The 23,728-nt window shown below is 38.1% G+C and overlaps 1 protein-coding gene across 2 annotated transcripts in view; it reads right to left on the bottom strand.

Annotated features, from left to right (window-relative positions):
• LOC126175082 (uncharacterized) overlaps window positions 1–23,728 on the bottom strand; it is an 85,827-nt gene that overhangs the window by 54,365 nt on the left and 7,734 nt on the right. For both annotated transcript variants that reach the window (XM_049921617.1, XM_049921616.1), the window contains exons 3-6: window positions 10,163–10,236; window positions 8,592–8,703; window positions 8,442–8,504; window positions 643–806 (exon numbers count right to left, since the gene is read on the bottom strand). In XM_049921617.1, coding sequence (XP_049777574.1) covers window positions 643–806; window positions 8,442–8,504; window positions 8,592–8,703; window positions 10,163–10,236 — 413 coding nt within the window. The remainder of the gene's footprint in view (window positions 1–642; window positions 807–8,441; window positions 8,505–8,591; window positions 8,704–10,162; window positions 10,237–23,728) is intronic.

Here is a 23,728-nt window from a genome sequence, read left to right as displayed (position 1 = left end):
CTGGTATGACACGGGCATACAAAAACTGTCACAGTGTCTACAAAACTGCATCAACAGAAATTGTGATTATGTCAAAAAATTGCTAAATGTTCAAGCTGTAAACAGATATAAACCATTGTAGAAATAAACATGTCTATGTACTTCTAAGAAAATAGGAGACCTTACTTTTGGGGTTACCCTCGTACTTCCTTTTCGATCTAAACATGGTCAGAAAAGCGAAACCTTCAATAGATAGCCTACAGAAGAAGTATATACACTAGTCTACAATGTAATATTAACTAAATTAGCTCTTATTTCAATATTAATCACTTAACTTAGTGAGAGCTTCATATACGCGCATCTGCCTAGCTCCAGAGATCGTATATAACAATCATTGGGTGACACATAGTTAAGGAGATAGGCCTATGATGTTTTTTACATGAAAGTTTGATTCTTTACAGAATTAGAGGTAGTAGAGATGATTGGTCATTCACAAATGACAAAGGAAAAGGGCAAAATTATAATGGGACCTGAAATTCCCCCTGCCACAAACTTTTAAGCTGGCTTGCGGAATATAAATTTACACGTAACTCACAGATGATTAATTTTCTATTTACCTCTAAATTTAATTCAGCATATCCATAATTAATGGCCTAAACATACCGAAGTGATGCTTCAGCAGAACCTGCAGCAGATCGGAGTTCCTGCGCTAGCCTCTGTGCTTGTTCCTCCGTGCTGAGAAAACTAGAGCTGGCAGCACTGGCTGCTGCCGCACCACCACCGTACCTCAGCTCCCGGTTCTCTTGCCTCAACTGCAGAATCTCATCCTACAAAACACGATCAGTTTACTTCACTGAACTTCCTCACATAAAAGCAATAGTAGCCATTGAGATGACTGCATAAATAATGCATAGGAAAATATCATCAACTAATTTAAATATACTTATAAGAGGTAGGTATGCATTAAATGCAATTGTTAAGTCTAATAAGAACAACAGTGTCAAAAGAGACTGCTGATTTCACTATGTGGCTCAGAGAACTCCAGTGTTCACCAAAACCATGATGGGAACTATATAAATGGAACATTGTGGTCTAGCAAGCTGTTATTACTAAATCTCTTGTACGTGAGGTCTGTACAAATGAGAGGCTTCATCATAGTGGGCAGCACAAAACTTCAACTGTCCATGAATGAACATATGTAATTTAGTCTGACAGTTTCATTTGTACACTGTTCCTTATTGTATGATGAATCGAATATCAGGAAAAACATAGTATCTGGACCATGTTATTTCCAGTGTGAAGCTGTAGTAGTAGTAGTAGTAGTAGTAGTAGTAGTAGCAGCAGCAGCAGCAGCATAAAGGTGGCCCTGTACTGATTTGGGCATACGTATTACGCTCTTCCATTGGTGCCTATTTCCACTTTGAAGGAAATGATAAATAGGAAGGCACATTATCTTCTCCTCTATAACACCTCAGCAGCATCTTTGGATTCAAGAATTTCACATTTTTATCCCAAAAAGAGTCAGGATCTTTTGCTCACCATTTTAGGAAACCATCAATTATTTTGATTGAATGAAACAAGGAAAAACAGAAAAACGTATTGTACACTTACATACAATTATGACGCAGTATAAAAACAATATTTGTAAAGATCGTATAACATGATGTATGAAAAGAAATCAATCAGGAGTGATGTTCTTATGGCTAAAATTGAATACATGCAAACAGTAAATATAACAAAAAGCAACAAATGCCTATCTGTATATTACCCAGCACAATGCAATGTGGTTGGCATAATTTTGACCTCAGGTCATTTTCAAGTACCTACATACATTCATATGGTGTTTAGTGATAACAAAATTGAAACAGCAAATATTGCCATACTGATCTTTTGTACATGTTGTACATGCAGCACATCATTTAGTCTAGAACTTCCGAGTGCAGATACAATTAAAATGTCTCTATATTACTATGTGGCTATAATGGTGCGCAGCCGCAGCTGCCAGTCACTTATCTAATGGCTTCCAGGAGTAACAAGAATTTGACTGTCAGTATTTTGTATAACTATTGACTGAATTTAAAAATTCAAAATGCTGTCATAATCTGGACATTAAGAGGTATAATCTTGCAATAAAGGTTTAACACAATAAGACAAGTACTGAAGTAAGAAACAGTATAAGTCTTCAGGCAGCGTAACTATAGGTGCGTAAATTACCCAGACTGTATTCATCCAGCATTTGAGAATGGGAGCACCTAGTTTCCAACAAACACATAATTTCAACCCTTTCCAAAACATTCTCTCACTGATACCACCCACAAAACAATGAATGGAAAAAATAAAGTTTACCCCTTACAACATTTTCGCTATTCATGCAGTGAAACTTCGGCATGAGGCATGGCATTTTAATTTATAACTTCTTTACTACTAACTCTATTTACAACAAATTTTTCAGACAGTATCCACATTTACCATTGAATGTATCTGCAAAATTACGTCATCGTACAACACACAGTGCAGTAGACATGATGTCATAAACACTGAGATGCGCAGAAAACTTGCTTTTCTTATAAAGGGGTGCAAATTATCCAGATTATGCTCACCCAGTGTTTGATAAAGAGACCAATAAATGACTTCCAACATACTTTAAACATAACATCAAACCTTTTCTAAATATTTTAGTTAGTCTGTGGGTGAAAAATCTGAAACTAATAAAACTGTCATAATTAGTGTGTTGAATCTTCAGCCATAAAGGTTTTACATGTTTAATGTCAAATACTTAGTGGATTAACCACCAGTATGTAAAGTAATCAGGAAGGTGTTTTGTACATGGCAGTCTGATTCTTTAAAAAACTGGAGGTTAGGGTTAGTGGTTCCAACTGACAACATTGGTGTGATGGTGCACGAGGAGGTTAAAATTGAATTTAATAATGAAACACATACTCCCTGTTGAAAATAAACTACAAACTGAAAGTTAAAGATGGTATGGAGTCATTAATGAAATTCATGACACCTATGGGCTAGAGTTCAAAGAAAACCATCAGTTATTTGACTTTATTAATGAGAAGATTCAGTGCTTGAACATAATGTCCTGGTCAGTCTTTATATCTGAGCAAAGCTCCAGTATTCAGTTTTAAAGCTGATTTTAGGAAATGAAACAAAGAAAACTTTCTGACTCTATACAGGGTCCCCAACCTCGATTCACAAAGTAACTTAATAAGTGACCGTCCACTCAAAGTCAGCACTTCACCCTGCAACTAATAGGGCCCCAATCAAGACAAACAAACGAGATTAAAAATATAGAGACTTACATAGTTGTGAACATGTTGAACACCATAGTGAGGTGGAATCTGAGCTATGTCAGTTCATTTAGCAATTTTTTCAGTACTGCTAACAATAGTGGTCTCATAAGGAATGGGACACATGCACATTTTTCACAACAGTTGGTCAAAGATCTGACTCTGGAAGGAGTCACCTCATTATTCATCTGGACTGATACAGAAACCATACAATTTGAGATGAGCAATTGTAGAGGCTGCATGTAGTGGTTTTCAACTACTGCATTAATACAACTATTTCCTCATTTCCTGTTTTCTTGAGGAAGACATTCCTCCCTTTAGTGCGGGTTTTTATTTTTCTGATGTATGATGACTTGAAACGCTTCCCAGGTAATCAGCTGGGTGTTGCCATGTGGATGGAACGGTATTTCAGCAAGATCACTTGTTGCCATCCTCAGGACCGGCTCAAAGGTGGATGTAAGTCAACTTGCCAAAATATTGGTCCATCTCACAGACAAAATTTCACTCTCACTCTCCCCCCCCCCCCCCCCCCAAATCACTTTCTTCTTCTGCATGGGGGCACAGGCCACTCTACAGACATGTCTGCTTCTCAAGTGTTCCTCTATATGGTGAGTAGCTGTCTTTTCTCATACTATTGTTTCTAAATGTACCACAATTACATGCAACATGCTACACTGCATCAGGATTATAAGATTTGATAATAGAAGATTATGAGACACTGACTTGAGATTTGAGTAGGAGACCAGGTAATGATAGTTTAGGGAGGAGGCAACTGCCTGGCCAGCCAAGAATAGAGTATGAGGAGTGACTAGGATAAGCTAGATGCTGCAATCTCACACATAAATGTGGGATTTACTAAGGTTCCACAACAGCACAATCTACTCTGTATGGACAAAGCGGCGTAAGGTGTCACTCGCATTGATTCTGTGCCAGTTGCTGTTACTGGGAAATGAGAGACAGCTTACAACTTAGTAAGCAGAAAAATATAGTTAACTGAATGGATAGTTGAAAATACAAGGGAGGTATTGTCACCACTGGCAGAATCTCTGTTATTAAGGGCATGAGAGTAAGCCTTTCAAACATAGGTATCTCATTAAAACTGCTTTAAAATAGCTAAAGATGGATGAAGTGCCACACACAAAAGAAACTCATCTGAATAAGCTTATTGTGATATAGCACAATGTTAGAGAACTAAACAACACAGTTAAAACAGATTCAAAATCTGCTGAAACTCGTAGTTGATGCTCAGGTCAACAATTTTAAGCCTGGGCCTGTGAACTGCTGGCACTGGATTACAGTATACAGATCTCCACTGTGAAACTTCCAGATATTATCTCAAAAATTTGAGTTATTATTTGCCACCCAGCAGACAAAAGAAAGTAGACAATAAAGCAATAGACTAATAGACCACGTTTTTGTGGGGGAACACCTAATTTATGACATAAGTGCTTATCCAGTAGCGACTGACCTCTCTGATCATGAGGCACGCTTAGCCATAATAAGTAACTGATTACATGGATACCAGCAACCAGTTACAGTAATCAATGAGCATTCATCATAAAGTTTCCAGGCAGGCTTATGGGAAACTGACTGAAGCGATGTATGTAATGATAATGTGATATATCAGTTCCAAATTTAATGTTTTTATAGATGAGTTTCTATAATTCTTTAACAACTGGAATAAATCAAATATCATGTACAAGGAAAAGCAAATTGTTTGAAATGGTTAGAACAAACTGACACATAGGGCCAATTAAATATTTCAAGCAATGTTTTGCTGATGTCAGGAAATTGATTAAAATTTCCAAAAAGGTCTGTATAAAGTTGGGAATTAATAGTTCAGATAATAAAATGAAATCTATATGGGCAATATTTAAGAGAGAAATGAGGAATTCAGTTAAATGTTTTAAAGGAAACAACCAAACAGTAAATAACAGCAGCCATGTAGGTAACATATTTAATAATCACTTCCTTGAAGATTGGCATGAGAAGTTCTCATTTAACTGGACAGGAAAATAAATAAACACAAGAAAGAAATCTACTCACCAAGTGACGGCAGGAGAAGACACACATAAAAGGTATTACAGTTTGCTAGCTTTCAGAGCCCGTGGCTCATTCTGGCAGAAGAATTGATGGGGAAGGAAAAGGGGTGAAGGAAAAGGACAGGCGAGGTTTAGGAAAAGAGGTTGAGTTCGGAAAAAAATCACCCAGAACCCTGAGTCAGGGAAGACTTACTGGATGGGATGAGAACAAAAGACTGATTCATATGTGATTAACAAGCAGGAGTGAGATTATGAAATGAAAATTGTAAAAAATAGCCTGTCCTACGAGAGCCTATTATCACATTGTGGCTGTTTTTTGAAATTGCGTAATTGAGCTCTGCTGCTACAAAAGTAACAGAAATTAGATGTATGGCAACTGCTTATAGGATGGAAATAATAAATAAAAGAACTGTAATTTTAAAGTTCCATTAGAAAAGCAGATGTCTGGTGGTGAAAAATAAATTGGGCAGGCACTTTGCATCCCACTGTCACTTGACCTGAACAATCAAATGTGTTGGCACAGTGCAGCCTTATGTTATGTCAGTCAAACCTTACAGGATCACCAACCTCATATTCACAGCCACATCCAGAACGTGCTTCAGCAACTGCACTAAAGATATGGTCGCAGCAACACAAAGTTACTAAGTGTATGACCCTTGAGTACAGGTTACGTGGTCATCGCCAGAAGCTAAGGGCAGAAAGAGACTTCTGCCTTACCTGGATCTTGCAAATATTCAAGAATTCCCACAGATGGCAAGTTTTCAACTAACATTACAACAAATGTGCAGTGCCCATCTGTGAAGTTTCATTCACTGACCATAGGTAACAATTTTATAAAATGAGTTATAAAATCATTTTATAAAATGATAAAATCAACATTATCCTTTAATTTTTAACAACAGAACGCTTATTGGCGATCCGCAGATAATCCATGGATAGCCACAACCACGAATGCTTTTATCTGCTAATTATAGAAGTGTTGTAATCAGGCCTAACATTTTAAAATGGTAGTAATATCTTCTAGAAAATTAATGACTGATTCTCTGCAAATGGATGCTCACCGAATTTATATAAAACACTGTACATGCAATTCAGAACTGGTCAAGGACTGACCACATGGTTAGAAATAATGCACAAAGGGAAATCAATAAATGAAACAAAATAATATAAAGTGTAGTAGAAACATGTTTAGCTCTTAAACATGTTTGATAGATGCTTGGCACATATAAGACTGACATGTATTTGACAAACTAGGGCTTGGATACAAACAAGACGGGTCACTACATGCTTAGCAGCTGCAATCCATCCCACACATTAATTTTTGGTGGTGAATTTGAAAAATGTAGTACATCTATATTTTGGGCATCACTGAGAAGTCCATTCTAGATTATACATCTCATTGTGTTAATTATTAGAGCTTGAATAGGATCTGAACTGGAAATCATATTATTGATTTTCTTAAATGTTTAAACCTCGTAACTTTTCAGTTTTGGGTAATATGTGATACTGGAGATGAAAATATCAAAAATTTTGGTTACTTTTCGTATTTTCATTCACATATGTCTTGTGGTATTATATTATCGGTTAACATGACCCACCTGGACAGTCATGTGCATTAAAGGACTACTACTGGGATGAGGAGGTGTGCTGGGTCTGGATTGAACCCGCTCGGTAGATTAATGATGTGGGGGTTGGTGTGCTGACCAGCCTGGCTGTGGCTTTTAGACAGTTTCCCATGACCCACTAGGTGAATACCAGGCTGGTACCCAAGCCCACCTCAGTTACACAATTCGCAAACATTTAGAGAACTTTTGCTCATTTTCACATGAATAGCACTAGATGTAGACAGTTTGGGTACACATATTCCATTCAGTGGAGGTGAGGGGATAATGGGGTGGCGAAAGGAAGGGCATCTGACCACCTCTTAAATTAATCATGCCAAATCCGTTCATAGCCATGATGACCCTGTGCCAATGTGAGACAAAGGCACAAGAAAAAGAAGAAGAAATCTGGGACAACATGTCCCCGAAGAGAGAAGTGTTTTGCATGGCATTAATGTGTGGTAGTAAGTACTGATTCGTCATGTATTCCATCATTCAATACTCTGAATATTCAGAGTAATAAGCTTTTCACACACAACAGTTAACTCTAACTATTTATTGCACGTAACACTTACCAATGGCCACAAATGATATATATAAACATATGCCTTTTCTTCTTGTTCCTATATTTAGCACTAACTTACAGCAATCACAATACTCCATTCAGCACTCTAGTCTTGACTCACCATTAAGCAGAAAATGATTAATGTAAACTTATGCTTTCTTCTTATTTGCTTGATATTCAGGCTATTTTGATAGCTTCTGACCACAATCTATTTCATTACTCATGCTCTCTCCATTCAACTCCCTCTTAATATGCTCCAAAGAACTCTGAAGACACAGATATCTTACTATTTTAACATTACAGTTTGTTGCACAGAAGCATGTATAAGGATAATATGTGGTGTCCCCTGCAGAGTGTCTTGTAAACAGCTCTTTAAATGGTTGGGCACAATGACTTCAGCCTTACAGAACATTAACTTCCTTATGAAGTTTGTTGAAAACATCAAACACAGGTTGAAAACAACAGTAACATTTGTAAATATGAAGGAGAAATACTTCACATTATACACCCTCAGCCTTAGCATGGAAAAGAAATGAAAGATGTATTCAACAAAAAGCTTCAACCAACTATACCATGATGTAAAGAATTTACTGGATGGCAATATTAGAGAGAAATTTAAAATGGTAGATGTAAGTGGGGAAAAAACTTAACAAATCATGTAAGTGTTAATTATGTTCCAATATTAATTACCGATAAAGTTTACTATGATTGTAAAACAGACTCGTTATAGACTATAGCAAAAGATCACAACTAAAATAATAGAAAATGTAAATAACTAACCAATCAAAATGTATGCATAATACAACTTTTACAATTATATCTGATGATGCTTTGGAATTAAAAAAAAAAAAAAAAAAAACTTGTTATTGTTGCAAAAAATGTTGTTGACACCATCCATTTATTTGAAATACAATTTCTTACTAGAACGGTCAGTTTATCTTATGATATTGAAACTTACCTGTAGGGATTTATTTTCTTGTTTCAGTCTTGATACAGCATTCTCAGCAGCAACAGCTCTCCTCTAGAAGAAGATGGATTAAAAAGTATGTGAAGCATTGTCCAACAGTAATAATTTGTAACATCATCCAAAAAGAGAAAAATCTTGTACCGTAGTTCTTTTCAAGTCATCTTCCACCTGTTCAATAGCCTTTTCCAATGAAGCATTGCCTTCAGCTTCATTTGATTGCATAGCCTGCAGCTCCTTCTCCAATGTCTGAACCCTAACAATAAAAACATATATAGACATTATTTAAATTTGCCCACAGCCAGCATGGTAAAAAAAGGTATTATACTCTTAAAGTCAGTATCTTAGACATGATTATCAAAATATTATTAAAATCTGCAAAATCAGAAGACTTTCTTCACACTGTTTATCACAGACTCTCTCTTTGAACAGGGGTTTCTATTTTCCCAGATTTCATGAGCCTATATCTTCACCAACATTGAACACAAGTACACAATTTTACCACCACTTCAAAGAGTGGAGCTCCAATATCAAGCTGATTGTTTGCACACACTACCTTGTAGGAAATGGGTATACTATTGTTGAGGCTGGGGTTACTGCCAATGACTGTAACTGGAGTGTACTTCAACAAATGTGAAGAGAGAATGTAGTTTTAGTTCAACAGGCACTTATATGGCAATTTGGACATGATACCTCTATTTGTAATATGAACAACAAAATGATATGAACAATATCGCAACACCTGATACACATGTAACACGGAGACCTTGTGGGGCTTTGTTTTTAAACCATACCATGAATGAGATCAGTTCTAGAAACAAAACTACAACTTATAAATCAATAATGTGCTTCCTTCCTGTCACAGGATTCTCATGATAAAATTCAATAATACTCATATGAATTTAAATACCATTAGGTAAAATCATTGATATATACGTGTTGTTTACCACCTTCAGTGTATGCTTCTACACTACACACTAAAAAGTAACTGGCTGGTTCCTTGATTAAAAATGGATGAGCTTGTTACTTTATTACACACCAAATCTCCCTCACAACAGTGTTGTTGGATTTTGGATGAGGTCCAATGAAGTCAACTAAAGAACAGGGACTACAACAACGACAACAATAATAATAATTATGATGAAAACAATAATAATAATGAAATTTCAGAATACATGTTGCTGCATTTCAGATACCATTACTGACAAATGAAATCAATCTCCACAGATAGTCATCATTTAGCCAATGAAGGAAATAAATTCCACATATGAGTTCACACTTAGGTTTATGCTCTTAATTCAAATTTCTTTGTAAATCACAGTGTAACATATTTAACACTTTTACATAACTAAAATTAACATTAAAGGTACAATCCAGAGAGAAATAAATATGTCACAATTTTCTCATACTGAATAAACATGAGAATGTAGGAACTGTTGTGAAAGTAACCAGAATTTAGAAGCAGCAATGTTAATCAGAATTTATATCCTAAGCATTCCCTGTTCAAATGTAATGTACTGATTGCATTAACTGATCAAGGAAGGGATATTTAACTTCCACACAACCATCATTGCCTTCAACTTTAACAGTAGGATAACAAATTCAATAGATGCTCTCTGAAACAGAAAGTTCTTTTCTAGTGCACTAGCAAATGAATGTACAAGTTTGTTTACTTTTCACAAATGCAAGTCAGGTAAACATACATACATATTTACCTCCGTGTCTGTTCCAGGAGCTGTCTCCTTGATGCTTCTATTTCCCTCTGGAGCCTCTCATTTTCTAATTGCAACTGCAATTGAGACAAGTTTGAACATAAGTCAAATATATTCACATTGAAAGAGAAGATATAATGACTTTTATTAAACTAAACTATAATTTACCTGAAAAATGCAAAATAAATAAATAAATAAATTTGGCACACACAGAGGAACACAAAATTACGATTAGTAAGAAATTTCCAGAAAAGTATTTAATAACATACCACAAATTAAATTGAAACTTCTAAAATCTAATACTGTCACACCACTGGACAGAAGAAAGCTTTGCCAGAAGAAAAAAATTCTTGGCATATCCTAACACAGCTTTATTGCAGATGCATACCAACACAAATGGAGTGCCTCCTCTTTCTACACATTTTCCATCAGCACAAATACATTACCTCCAACAGTTAGGAATCCTTAATTGAAGGAAAAACTTGGCTGCCTGTGGTAGCCAAATACTCATGCACTGTCAACCATCTAAATCTACATCAGCATCTATACTCTGAAAACCACCTTGGGGTGCATGGCAGAGGGTACATCCCACTGTACCAGCTATTGGTGTTTCTTCCCGTTCCATTCGCGTATGGAGTGCGTGAAGAATGATTCATCAAATGTCTCTGTGTGCAGTAATTATTCTGATCTTATCCGCACAATCCCTGCATAAGCGATACATAGGGGTTTGTCATATATCCCTACAGTAATCATTTAAAGTCGGTTCTTGAAACTTTGTTAGCTAATAGATGGCTAGTTTACTTCTGTCTTTTAGAGTCTGCCAGTTCAGTTCCTTCAGTATCTCTGTGACACTCTCCCATGGATTAAACAAACCTGCAACCATTTGAGCTGCCTTTATTTGTATACACTCAATATCTCCTGTTAGTTCTATCTGGTATGGGTCCCAACACTTGAGCAATACTCTAGAACCAGTTGCATGAGTGATTGGTAAGCAATCTCTTTTGCAGACTGATTGCACTTCCCCAGTATTCTACCAATAAACCAAAGTCTACTAGTATACGTTGATCGATTTGAACAATGACTAAGTGATGTTATAGTCACAGGATACTACAATTTTTCATTTTGTGAAATACAAAATTTTACATTCCTGAACATTTAGAGCGAGCTGCCAATCTCTGCACCATGCTGAAATCTTATTAAGATCTGGCTGAATATTTATGCAGATCCTCTCAGCTAGTAGTTCATTATAGACAATGGCAACATCTGCAAAAAGTTTGATTTTACTGTTAAAACTGTTTGAGTTCAGAATATGTTCTAAGATTCAACAACAAATTGAGGTCAAGAATACTGGAAAGTAGTATTTGGGATCACTTCTACTACCCTTCTTATAGATGGGTGTGACCTGTGCCTTTTTCCAATGACTGGGCACGAGTTTATTTGTTCGAGGGATCTATGACAAATTATAGTTAGAAGAGGTGCTAACTCAACCGCAAATTTAGTATAGAATCTGAAATGGATTCCATCAGGGCCTCGAGCTTTGTTCAATTTTAACAATTTCAGCTGTTTCTCAACATCACTTACATAATACTTATTTCATTCACCTTTTCAGTGGCACAAGGATTAAATTGGGGCAATTTTCCCGGGTTTCCGTTTGTAAAGGATCATTTAAAAATGGAGTTAAGCATATCAGCTTTCACTTTGCTACCCTCAATTCTAGTTCATCTGCTAGGGACTGGTCACTAATTTTGGTGCCACTAACAGCCTTTACATACAACCAGAATTTCTTTGGGTTCTGTGAAAGATCACTTGACAATATTCTGCTATGGTAGTCATTAAAGGAGTCACACATTGCTCTTTTGACAGCCAAATGTGATTAATTCAGCATCTCTCTACCTATAGTCCTACACTTTATTTTACACCTATTCTCAGTAATCTCTGTTTCTTTAGAAGTTTCTTTACAATGACTGTGTATCAAGGAGGTTCCCTCCCATTATGAACTGTTCTACCAGGTACATGTCTATCCAGTGCATGGTCAACTATTCTTTTAAACTTGAGCCAGAGTTTCTCTACATGCTCCTGACCTGTGCTGAACATTTCGAGTTCTTCATTGACACATGACACTACTGATTTTTTTTCTCTAGTTCACTGAACATATACATCTTCCTGCTTGTTTGAGTAGTCTTTTCTACTTTGATAGTCACTGTTGCCACAACTGCATCATGGTCACTGATGTGTTTTGATCTGGACATCCTCAAAGATGTCGGGTCTATTTGTTGCCATTAGATCCAATGTATTTCCATCATGAGTGGGGTTCCTAACTATCTGTTCCAGGTAGTTTTTAGAGGAGGCATTTAGATGTAGATGTAGTAATGATTCACAGGATGTCTTATCATGCCCACCACTAACAAAACCGTAATTTTCCCAATTAATTGTTGGACGATTAAAGTCTCCATCGATGATTACAGTATGATTGGGGAAGTTGACATACAAGTGAATGAGGTTTTTTCTAAGGTTTTCAGTTTCATCAGGAGACAAGTCTGGTGGGTGATAGAAGGATCCAATTATCATTTTATGCCCACATCCGATACTAAGTCTTTCCCAAACAATCTCACATACAGCTTCAATTTCTATCTCAGTGGATTTAACTTTCTTGTCTACTGTGACAAATACATCATCTCCATTTCCCATTTGCTCATCCTTACGATATACACTTCAGTTTTACCCAAAAATCTCACTGATATCAATTTCAGGTTTCAACCAGCTTTCTGTACCTAGTATTCTGTGAGCTTTTCACGAGTGCTTCAAATTCTGGCACTTTGTGGTGAACACTTTGGCACTTTTCCATTAGGATTTTAAAACTCTGGCCTGTTGGAGGCATTTCTTTCGATCTTACATTAATACTTCTGGGTTTCCTACAGCTATTGTTATCTGGATTGGATGGAGAGTTGCGTAATATAAGAAACCCTTGTGTGCATCCCATACACAGTCAACTATCCGAGTAGCAGTCTCTAATGTGTAATGCACACCTGACCCATTTAGGGGGACCTTACAGTTCTCAACCTTATGGCCTAAGTCCAGGAAGACACAGCCTAGCTCATCACAGAACCTTCGAAGTCACTGGTTCAGTCCTTTCACTCGACTCAGAACCAAAGGGCCACAATCAGTTTTGGGGAAAATGCTGCAACTTATGAGCTTCATTGAAACCCCACATGCAAGGCCGGCCTTCACAACCTTCTCTGCCAGTTGCTGAAATGTGGACCAAACATTTAGTAATCACATGGGGACTAATTTGTACTATAAGGAGGGTGTTCAAGAGATTACAGCAAAGCTATATGAGGCCATGTTTGGTTGTAAACAATGGTAGGTCTGAGTACCTCAAATCTACTCAGAGAGGTTATGGATACCACAGTGACAGATGAAGAGCTTGAAAAATTTGAACAAGAACTGGAGGATGCTATAAATGCAGGAACTCCCCCCAATAACAAAGCTGTTGCTATGACAGCTATATACCAATTGTCTGACAATAACAGTGCAAAAATAACATGTGTAGTGTCTCAAAAACAGTGTAGAGCAGCACATTGTTGTGCATAATGCATCGACGATGTCCGTTTAATTTGTGGAATAAATAACAAAGTGGACAAAAGGTATGGAAAGAAATTACTAGCAGACTACATCAAAATAAACAAGAAAGCAGGAAAAAGGGGTCAGGATCTCCTGTCAGTTTGCAAATACAAGGTGCGAAAATACTTAACAATTCGGATGCAAAGTTCCCACCAGCAAAAGTTGGTGACAATATTCGAGTCTATATACAAGATGTTGACATAGGCACGGTGATTCCAGAACATTCTTACAGTTGTCATGAAAGTCGAGGGTGCTTTCTATGGGGTAGGAATGAAGAATCGTGTTCAAGAAGTGAGTTTTTCTTTCCGCACAGGAAACTGCTCATGCTGGAATTGGTGGTTACAGAAGTAATATCATTACAAACCATCTCTTCCTACAAATCACTGACTGGTGGCCAAGGGTACAAGGCTCTGTGCAAGGACTTCGAACTGCCTTCTCTAATCTGTGTACATAGTGTTCCTCTTGGTACTACTAAATGTGCACCAAATCACTGCAAATGTAGAAATAAGACACTATTGTACAGTTCCAAATGTCATGAAAGTTTATCTTTTTGTAATAAGTGATGACGAATTGTAACAAATCAGATTGATAACGTGAATGGATTGTATAAAGTTTGAAATCATATAAACTCATCCAATACTGAAATAGTTGTGCAATTCCCAAATGTCATAAAAGTTCATATTGTTGTTTAAGTGAAGACAGATTGTAATAAGTGAGATTAATCAAATAATAGATTGTATAAAGTTTGAAATTATACAGTTGCTCCAGATTGGCTCAACTTCTCCTTCTTCTTCTTCTTCTTCTTCTGACACTGGCCATCGGGTCCATGCCATTTCGCGAACTGGCTGGTCAAATCTCAAAATCAAGAAAAGACCAAACATTGGCCAGTCAATTTACAGTGATACTGGCCATTTCCTGACTTGGTCAGCCCCTTTCTGCTTGGTCAATTTCCCACTTTGGCAGTAACATATAGTTCTCATACCCCCTTACGAATTGGGCCAACCTTGTCAGTAACTTTCGATCCATTTGTGTAGATGCATTTCAAATTGGGGTGGTCATGGAGAACTGAATGGAACAGAGTTCTGAGAATGATGAGGTCTGTATTTTCCTTAGGGCCACAGAAGTGGATCATCAGAATCACTGGACTGAGTACACACCTTCAGCAGTACCTAGAGGAACACTATGTTCACAAATAAGAGAAGGCAGTTCGAAGTCTTTGCGCAGAGCCTCCACTCATACCCCAGCTGATCTACCTATTTTTGGACAATTTGTAAACAGTTTGAATTACTGGCTGTCAAGCCAATTCAACTAACATGCACCTGACAGAAAGTAACTGCATAGTTCACGAATAGTTTTTGGCGTCTGACACTCAGAGGTAGGATACCATCTCCACCCACAGGCTGTCTACAGGACTTGTACGGAAGGCTCCTACTGTCAAATGCACACCACTGTGGTGGGCAGGCTCTAACAAGTTCAGTACCCATGTGTTGCTTACAGGTTGGCAGCACTATCGATAGTCAAAGCAGGATAAGATCAAAGTTTCTGTACAACCGCAGAAGTACTGTGCAGTCTGCAGCCCACAAGAAGCTGCTGAGAAATCTGGTGGTGTTAAACTTCCTTACACAATTTGCCTTTGAACAAGGTAACATGCACTTTCGGCAAACATGTTAACTTATTGTCAAATAAAAGGCCAAACAATCTGAAATTTATCCAGATCCTGAAAATTGAGAGGGATAGGAAATTCTGGATAAATATGCGTAAGCTATCCTGCAGGCTCCACTCTTGCCGTATAAACAGGCTGTGATGGTGCCAGGTGGTATCTTACACCTTCTGCAGATCAAAGAACATAGTGATCATGTGTTGGCAATGCACAAAAGTATTGCACATTACGGAGTCTAGATGTACCAGTTCGTCTATGGTGAGCTGGAGTGCCCAAAAGCCACTTCGAAATTAGTTGCTAACTAGTCAAAATTTGTGGGTCTTTTCCCAGTTTCAAGATAGGAATAACAATACTCTCCCACCACTAGGATGCAAATTAATCTTCTCACCAAGAATGACAAAAACACCTGAGGATGTATTTTATCCTGTGGTTGGTACAGTGTTTAAGTACTTGACTGTGGATTTTATCAGGTCTTGACACAGTTTCTCAACACCCTGGCAAAGCACTGTGGAACTCCCATCCACTAAATGGAACATTGTACAATGTGAGACCTTTAGCACAGAAGGATATGTTGTTTTTCTCCATCAGAAATTTCCGGGTCAAGATATTAGGATGGTAGTTACTGCATGTGGACACTTCGGCAACGTGTGCTGCAAAACTTTCAGCAAGGGCATGGTGGTTGTTGTTGTGATCTTCAGTCCTGAGACTGGTTTGATGCAGCTCTCCATGCTACTCTATCCTGTGCAAGCTTCTTCATCTCCCAGTACCTACTGCAACCTATATCCTTCTGAATCTGCTTGGTGTATTCATCTCTTGGTCTCCCTCTATGATTTTTACCCTCCACGCTGCCCTCCAATGCTAAATTTGTGATCCCTTGCTGCCTCAGAACATGTCCTACCAACTGGTCCCTGGTGCCACAAACTCCTCTTCTCCCCAATTCTATTCAATACCTCCTCATTAGTTATGTAGTCTAACCATCTGATCTTCAGCATTCTTCTGTAGCACCACCACATTTTGAAAGCTTCTATTCTCTTCTTGCCCAAACTATTTATTGTCCATGTTTCACTTACATACATGGCTACACTCCATACAAATACTTTCAGAAACGACTTCCTCACACTTAAATCTATACTCGATGTTAACAAATTTCTCTTCTTCAGAAACGACTTCCTCACACTTAAATCTATACTCGATGTTAACAAATTTCTCTTCTTCAGAAACGCTTTCCTTGCCATTGCCAGTCTACATTTTATATCTTCTCTACTTCGACCATCATCAGTTATTTTGCTCCCCAAATAGCAAAACTCCTTTACTAGTTTAAGTGTCTCATTTCCTAATCTAATTCCCTCAGCATCACCCGACTTAATTTGATTACATTCCATTATCCTCGTTTTGCTTTTGTTGATGTTCATCTTATATCCTCCTTTCAAGATGCTATCCATTCCGTTCAATTGCTCTTCCAAGTCCTTTGCTGTCTCTGACAGAATTACAAGGTCATCGGTGAACCTCAAAGTTTTTATTTATTCTCCATGGATTTCAATACCTACTCAGAATTTTTGACATGGTATCAGTACAGATGTCACCACTGCAGGAGATGCCAGAAACTGCTATGGACAGTTGGTGGCCATAAATGTGGCAGAATTTAGTCCATACTCGAGATGGATGGGCATGGGTCTTCAAAGATGTTATGCACAGTTTCCAACATTCCTACTTTCTCCTTTTTATTAAACACCATGACTCCATTTGAAGTCTCTTGAATGTTATTGAACATTCTGTTGAAGGACAGCATTCATGTTGTTGAAGCACCCTTCTTTGCTCTCTGACTGCTGCAGCTGTTTCTTCAGACCACCATGGAACAGGTTTCCAGCAGGGGTAACGAAGTCTGATGACTAGGGTGTCATCACTTCTGGAGAGCATATAATCATTTTAAAGGTATCTCGTACCACTTCTTTGATATCTGGCTCTTGACTGGCTTCAAAAGAAGCTTTGGATGTGAAAAACAGCCAGCTGGCTTCCAAAAGTGACCGATGCAGTGTGTATTCCATTAGTCAGTGGTTTGAGAAAGCAAGAGTGAGCCAGAAGGGGTTTCTGTTGCAGAGGTTGTCATAGATGTTCCACTGGATAACAGTTCGATGTCTATGACAATATTTTTCATGGGCCTTACTGAAAGGTGTTGTAGCTCCAGCAGAATTCCAGTCCTGAAAGTAACTGCTCTTATATTTGGCATCTGCTTGAAGTGTTCTTGTGGGCGCGGAAGTCCCCTAGTAGGAGGAAGGGTAAAGGCAACCATTCCATTAGCTCTACCAGCCCCTAATACGCTATGTGTCTATCTTGGTGTACATAGATGTTACATACTGTTACCCTAATAGTCAGGTGGAATCAAACAGTCACAGCTTCTAATGCATTGTTTCATGGCACCTACTCATTTAAAGTGTGAGAATGTATGAGCACGCAGACCCGTCCAGATGCCTTATCGATGTTAATTTGGGTATTACAATAGGGTTTGTAATATTTAACAGTATGGAATTAGGTTTCTGAGAACCTTGTCTCCTGAAATTCCACAACAACTGGAGAGAAAATCAGAGTTAATTGCCACTAACTGACAGAGTTCAGCCAGGAGGCATTGGTAGCCATTACAAGCCCATTGCAGCAACATCAGATAGGGATGTGAGTAAGCAGTGAAGCAGAAATGGGAGTATGAATTACTCTGCTATTCAGTTGTGTTCCACCTGAATTTCAGAGCAATGGTGTGTTGGACCGAAATGTGATCAGCATCTCTGCAAACTCCTGTGTTTAATGTGTAACTGCTGGAAGATTCATTTCTGTATGTCTGTTAGTTATTGTTCAGTGCTGTATTGAGTGGAACACGTCTGCATTAAATTTTGTATGAAACTTGATAAAACGCTTACAGACGCACACCAAATGCTGCAGGAAGCCTATGGTGATGAGTACTTAAGGTGTACTTGGTGTTACAAATGGTTCATATGGTTTAAAAATGGCCATATGGAAGTTAAAGATGACTGTTGTTCAAGACGTCCTTCAACGTCTGCTGATCACGCTCATGTCAGGGATGTCAACGAAAATGTGCATGCCAATCAAAGACTGACAGACTGACTGAGATATTGCAGAAGAATGTAACACTTCAGTTGGATCACATAATGAAATCCTGACACAGCATTTTGCAATGCATTGTGTTGCTGCCAAGTTCGTCCCACGGCTCATGAGTCAAGACTAGAAAGACCTTTGCCTTGCAATCTGTGAAGAGCTTTTGGATCGCACAAATGAGAATGAAATGTTCCTTAAGAGACCATAATTGGTGAGGAGACATGAGTCTATGGTTATGATATTGAAACCAAGATTCAATCTTCACAATGGGTCAGGGAAAGGTTCATCAAAACCAAAAAATGCTCAACAGGTCAAATCAAATGCCAATGCATGCTGATAGTTTTCTTTGATTTTGGGAAAAAAAAAAAAAAAAGAAATCACTGTGCTGTCTCATCCTCCATATTCTCCAGACTGGCCCCTGTGGACCTTTTTTTATTTCCAAAGCTGAAAACCCTATTGAAAGGACGAAGATTTGCAGGGATAGACGAGATAAAAGAAAATTCGTGGACTGCATTTCAAGTGATCCAGTAAGAGATGTACCAAGGCTGCTTCAGGAACTAGAAATGGTGTTGGGAGGAGTGTATCAATTGCGGGGGAGAGTATTTGTATTTTGAGGGAGACCATACACATTAAGTACAAGGTAAGTGCAGAAAAGTCTTGTGGACAAAATTCTAGAATTTTTTGAACAGACCTTATATAGCAGAGATGATGAGTCACTGACAGCCACAACAGAAAGACTGCTAAACGAGTATGCTTTTGGCCAAAAGGCCTTTTTCTGGATTAGACAAAAACACACACACACACACACACACACACACACAAATGACCACTGCCTTCGGCAGCCAGAGACAAGAACTGAATAAGACACAGAGAAAATCCAAATAACAACATTGAAGGCAGCCAGAAACATTAGTGCCATGTGTGGGGATAATGCCATTGGACAGAGAAAGACAAAATGTTTTTTTCATTTTAAGGGGGATCGTTTTGACATTAGTGACTCTCCACTTTTAGGAATACCTTTAGAGTTGGATGAAGATCGTTCACAAACACATTAATCCAAAATGATCCATGTCAGTACACCAAGAACTGGCAACTGTAATCAACTGCGATCATTCCACCATTGCGCGGCATTTGCACGTAATGCGGAAAGTTAAAAAATTGGATGTGTGGGTATCACATGCTAGAGGCCAAAAATCACCAATATCAGTGGGTCACCATACGTGTATTTCTGCTTGCTCATCATCAATTGGCTTGTGAACAACACTGACCATTCCTATCCTGTGTCATTAATGATGGCAATAAAAGGGCTCTTTATGCTAACGTAAGGGAAAGAATAGAGTGGCTGAGCACAAACAAAGCAGCAACTCCCAATATGAAGACCTTCGCACATCCACGAAAGATAATGTTATGCACCTAATGGAACACCAACGGTGCAGTGTACTTGCAATTGCATCACCAAGCTGTAACCATCACTGCTGACATTTACTGTCAACAACAGACACATACTGCAGACGAAAACCAAGAACAATGACCAGGAAGACTGCGCTATGTAATGCTACTCCATGATAACACCTGCACACATTCTGCTAGGCTGTCAAAAAAACACTACTGGATTGGGAACACTAGCTGGATTGGGAACTCATTCTGCACCCACCTTATTCACCTGATCTATTACCCCCAGATTTTCAGCTTTTCCCCTCTCTAGTGAATAATCATCAAGGAACTTCCTTTCTGGATGAAAATGTGCTCCAAACATGTCTTGGTGAGTCCTTTGTCTCACAACCATGTGATTTCTACAGCTGTGGAATTGAAAAATTACCCCAGCATTGGCAGACTGTTGTAAATAGTGAAGTCTTTATTAAACTCACAGAAAAATGCTAAGAACGTATACACCAAACCAATATGTATAAAAATATTATGAAAAGGATAGTTGCTACTCACCATGCAGTAGAGATGCTAAGTTGCAGACAGGCACAACAAAAACACTGTCAGAAAGTGAGCTTTCAGCCAACTACGCCTTCATCGGAAAAAGACACACACACACACACACACACACACACACACACACACACAAAACCACAGTCTCTGGCTACTGAAGCTAGACTTAGTCCAGCCTAAATATCCAGAGAATATGACCATGCGTGTGCGAGTTGTGTGTGTGTGTGCGCGCATGTCTGCATCTTGTCTATTTCTGATGGAGGCCTAGTTGTCCAAAAGCTCACTTTCTGACAGTCATTTTGTTGTGCCTATAAGTGACTCACCATCTCCATTATATGGTGAGTAGCCAATATCCTTTTCCTAATACTGTTACATTCCATCCTGGATTTTCCAGTACATGTAAAACTCATAAACGTTCAGCATGTAGCCATAGTCCATGTTTACAAATTAATTTGTGATTTGAATGTAAAATGGTTTGTTCCACATCATGATGATTTAATGTGCAAAATTATCCATGGAACATAAAACTAACTAACTAACAACATACTGCCAACTGTAAAAGCATCCCAAATTTCTTTTCTAAGTGCAATTATTTTTAAAAGCTTTTTACAATGACATTCAAATTTTGTAGATGCTTGAGTAGTAGAAAATCTCTGGATGTTGCCTGTATTCAATACACTCACTGCATCTAAGTTTTAATGGAGCTTCTCTATGAAGAGAGATTTTCCTTTAAACCAATCCCTTTCTTCTGCACTCTGCTGTGATGCTCTCCATTAAAGCACTGTCTTCTAAAGCTCTATGCTGCTACTCCACCCCAACTGTGAATATTTCATTATTAAATATTTGCTTCCAGATTCTTAGGCAAACCCCAAATATAGTCGTAGGCTACCAAACTGCAGGTTTCAGAAAACATCTGATCATTTTGCGGCACCACAATGGTGCATGCCAAATGATTACACTAGAGAAAAAATACAGTTACTGAATAAACTAGGAATATAAGAGTAGCGACTAGGTTCTATCAGTCAACTCATCTGAATCCATCGTACCCGTACCAATGTTCCCACAGTCTCTTTAGATGCAAGACTGCTCCCAGTACACATTCAGCATTTGCTGTTGACCTCAGTTTTAATATATGTTTCACAGTTCTGTTGTCATTCATCTTCTTAGGTAGGCCCCTGGATTCCCTGTTTTCTTGGCACAACAGTTTGATAACAACTTGCAACTGTCAGCAGCAGCACCCAGAAAACTCAGTTTCTCATGGAGTCGCACCTCCCTTTCTGAAGTGTGAAAGAAGGGATCATCAGTGCAAATACAGGGAGTGGCAGCTCCTTGGAGGATTCGGTACTGCCAGGGAGTATCTGATGAGCACAATGGATTACTAAATCTGTTATGCCCAACTGAGAGATATACTTAGGTAGCACTTCTTTTCCTTCTAATATCTATAATGTTTCAGTTCCCTGAACTCCACAAAATATTGTTTCTTTATCTTTTGTTTCCAAGTGAACCTTACTATTTCTTTAGAATTAGCTCTCATCTTTGAGACGCAGATTACCAACAGCTATGTAATATATCTCCATAATTACAAACTTTACAACTAACGTATTATCCCTTCTGAATCATTTCCTGCATTATATCACTCCAAATAGTGTACCAAGAATGGCACTTCTATTCCCTGAGCTTGTTTATAGCTTATCTCTATATTTTCCTGATCAATCCCTTGCTGTAAAGAGGACATTCTGGGCCTAGAGAAATCTCCTCGTATCAAACATAAGCCTTAATTTAAGGGAAAAAAAATGTCTGAGGAAGGTAGTCAATTGTGGACAAATGAGCAGAAGGAAGGAACAAATGAGGAGGAGGAGGAGGAGGAGGAGGAGGAGGAGGAGGAGGAGGAGAAAAAGAAATATATTCAGACATCAGAGAATAATCTCCTTGGCATTAGAGGGGGTTGTAGAGGGTGAAAACTGAATGGGAAGACAGAAATTGGAATACATCCAGTAAATAATTGATGATTCAGGGTGCACGTGATACTCTGATGAAGAGGTTGGCACAGGAGAGGAATTTGTGGTGGGTCACATCAAACCAGTCAGGTGACTGTTGAAACAGAAACACCCTTTCTGCAGATGAACAAGTTTTCTGAAAAATCGAAAATGAAAGGTTTCACCCTGTATTTAAAATTGCATATCTGATACTCTTATTCCATCTGATCCTGCTTTGGTGGCTGATACTAATACTATTAGTCAAGAATCTTGTTAAGATATGTTTGGCCATATGTGATGATAACAGACATTGGAGGCTGCCTGCCACAATTAGGCATAATACCACACAATACACTGAGTCTAAATTAGGGGTTTAGGGGGCAAACAGAGAATCTGATCTGGGTGTCAGCTTTGACTCGCGATGAATATTGCGTATGATGTCACATATGCACAGTGTGTGACAAAACTGGTGTGTAAGAAGAGCACAAGCAAATATTTTGTCCAAGGTGGAGCTCTCATCTTAAGAAACCCAAATTTTCATCATAAATGAAATATAGAAGAGCTGTGGAGAATTCAGATGAACTGACAAAATTACAGTAGATCACAAATTGGTTGGATCACAAGAACTGAACAGTACAACCTTCAAAGAATACAAAGTTAAACGACTAATGGATCAATAGAGTTAATAGTAACTGAACAATGTTTTATTTTTTGTCTTTTTTTTGCACAATGGAATTTTTGTAGCTACTTATACTTTTAAGATATGTTGATTCACATTTAATAATACCAGATGCATGTTTATAATTGCCTGTTATTTTGTTTCTCTGCTAATATTATTGTTTTACTGTTAGAAGACACCACGAAGTTAATTTTAGTTACACAGATTAAGAGACTACATAGGTACCAGCACTTTATTTAGCTGCAGTTAACATTATTTCATTGATAGATAGTATCGTGGAGTTCATTGTAACGATATAGGTTAACTGAAGGTACTGATGCCAACTTTGTGGTGTCTTCTGGAAGATTTACATAATGAGAGGTTAATGGAATTTTTTAATTTTTTGATCTTTTTATATATGGGGGAGGGGGTTGTCCCTTCACAAAACCCCCAAATTCATGCAGCTGTTCCATTAGTTGCATATTGATTATTTTGAAAATATTTTAATGATAAAATTGGTATTTGTTTATTACTGCTGCACAAATCGCTTCACAGCTGCTGCACTGTATTTATGACAAGTTGCTCAAGTCAGTCACTTTGATAATGTCAGG

The sequence above is a fragment of the Schistocerca cancellata genome, chromosome 3, assembly GCF_023864275.1.
Source record: "Schistocerca cancellata isolate TAMUIC-IGC-003103 chromosome 3, iqSchCanc2.1, whole genome shotgun sequence".
NCBI lineage: Eukaryota > Metazoa > Arthropoda > Insecta > Orthoptera > Acrididae > Schistocerca > Schistocerca cancellata.
Note: the sequence above shows the minus strand (reverse complement) of the source record. Positions and strands in the feature narration are given on the sequence as shown.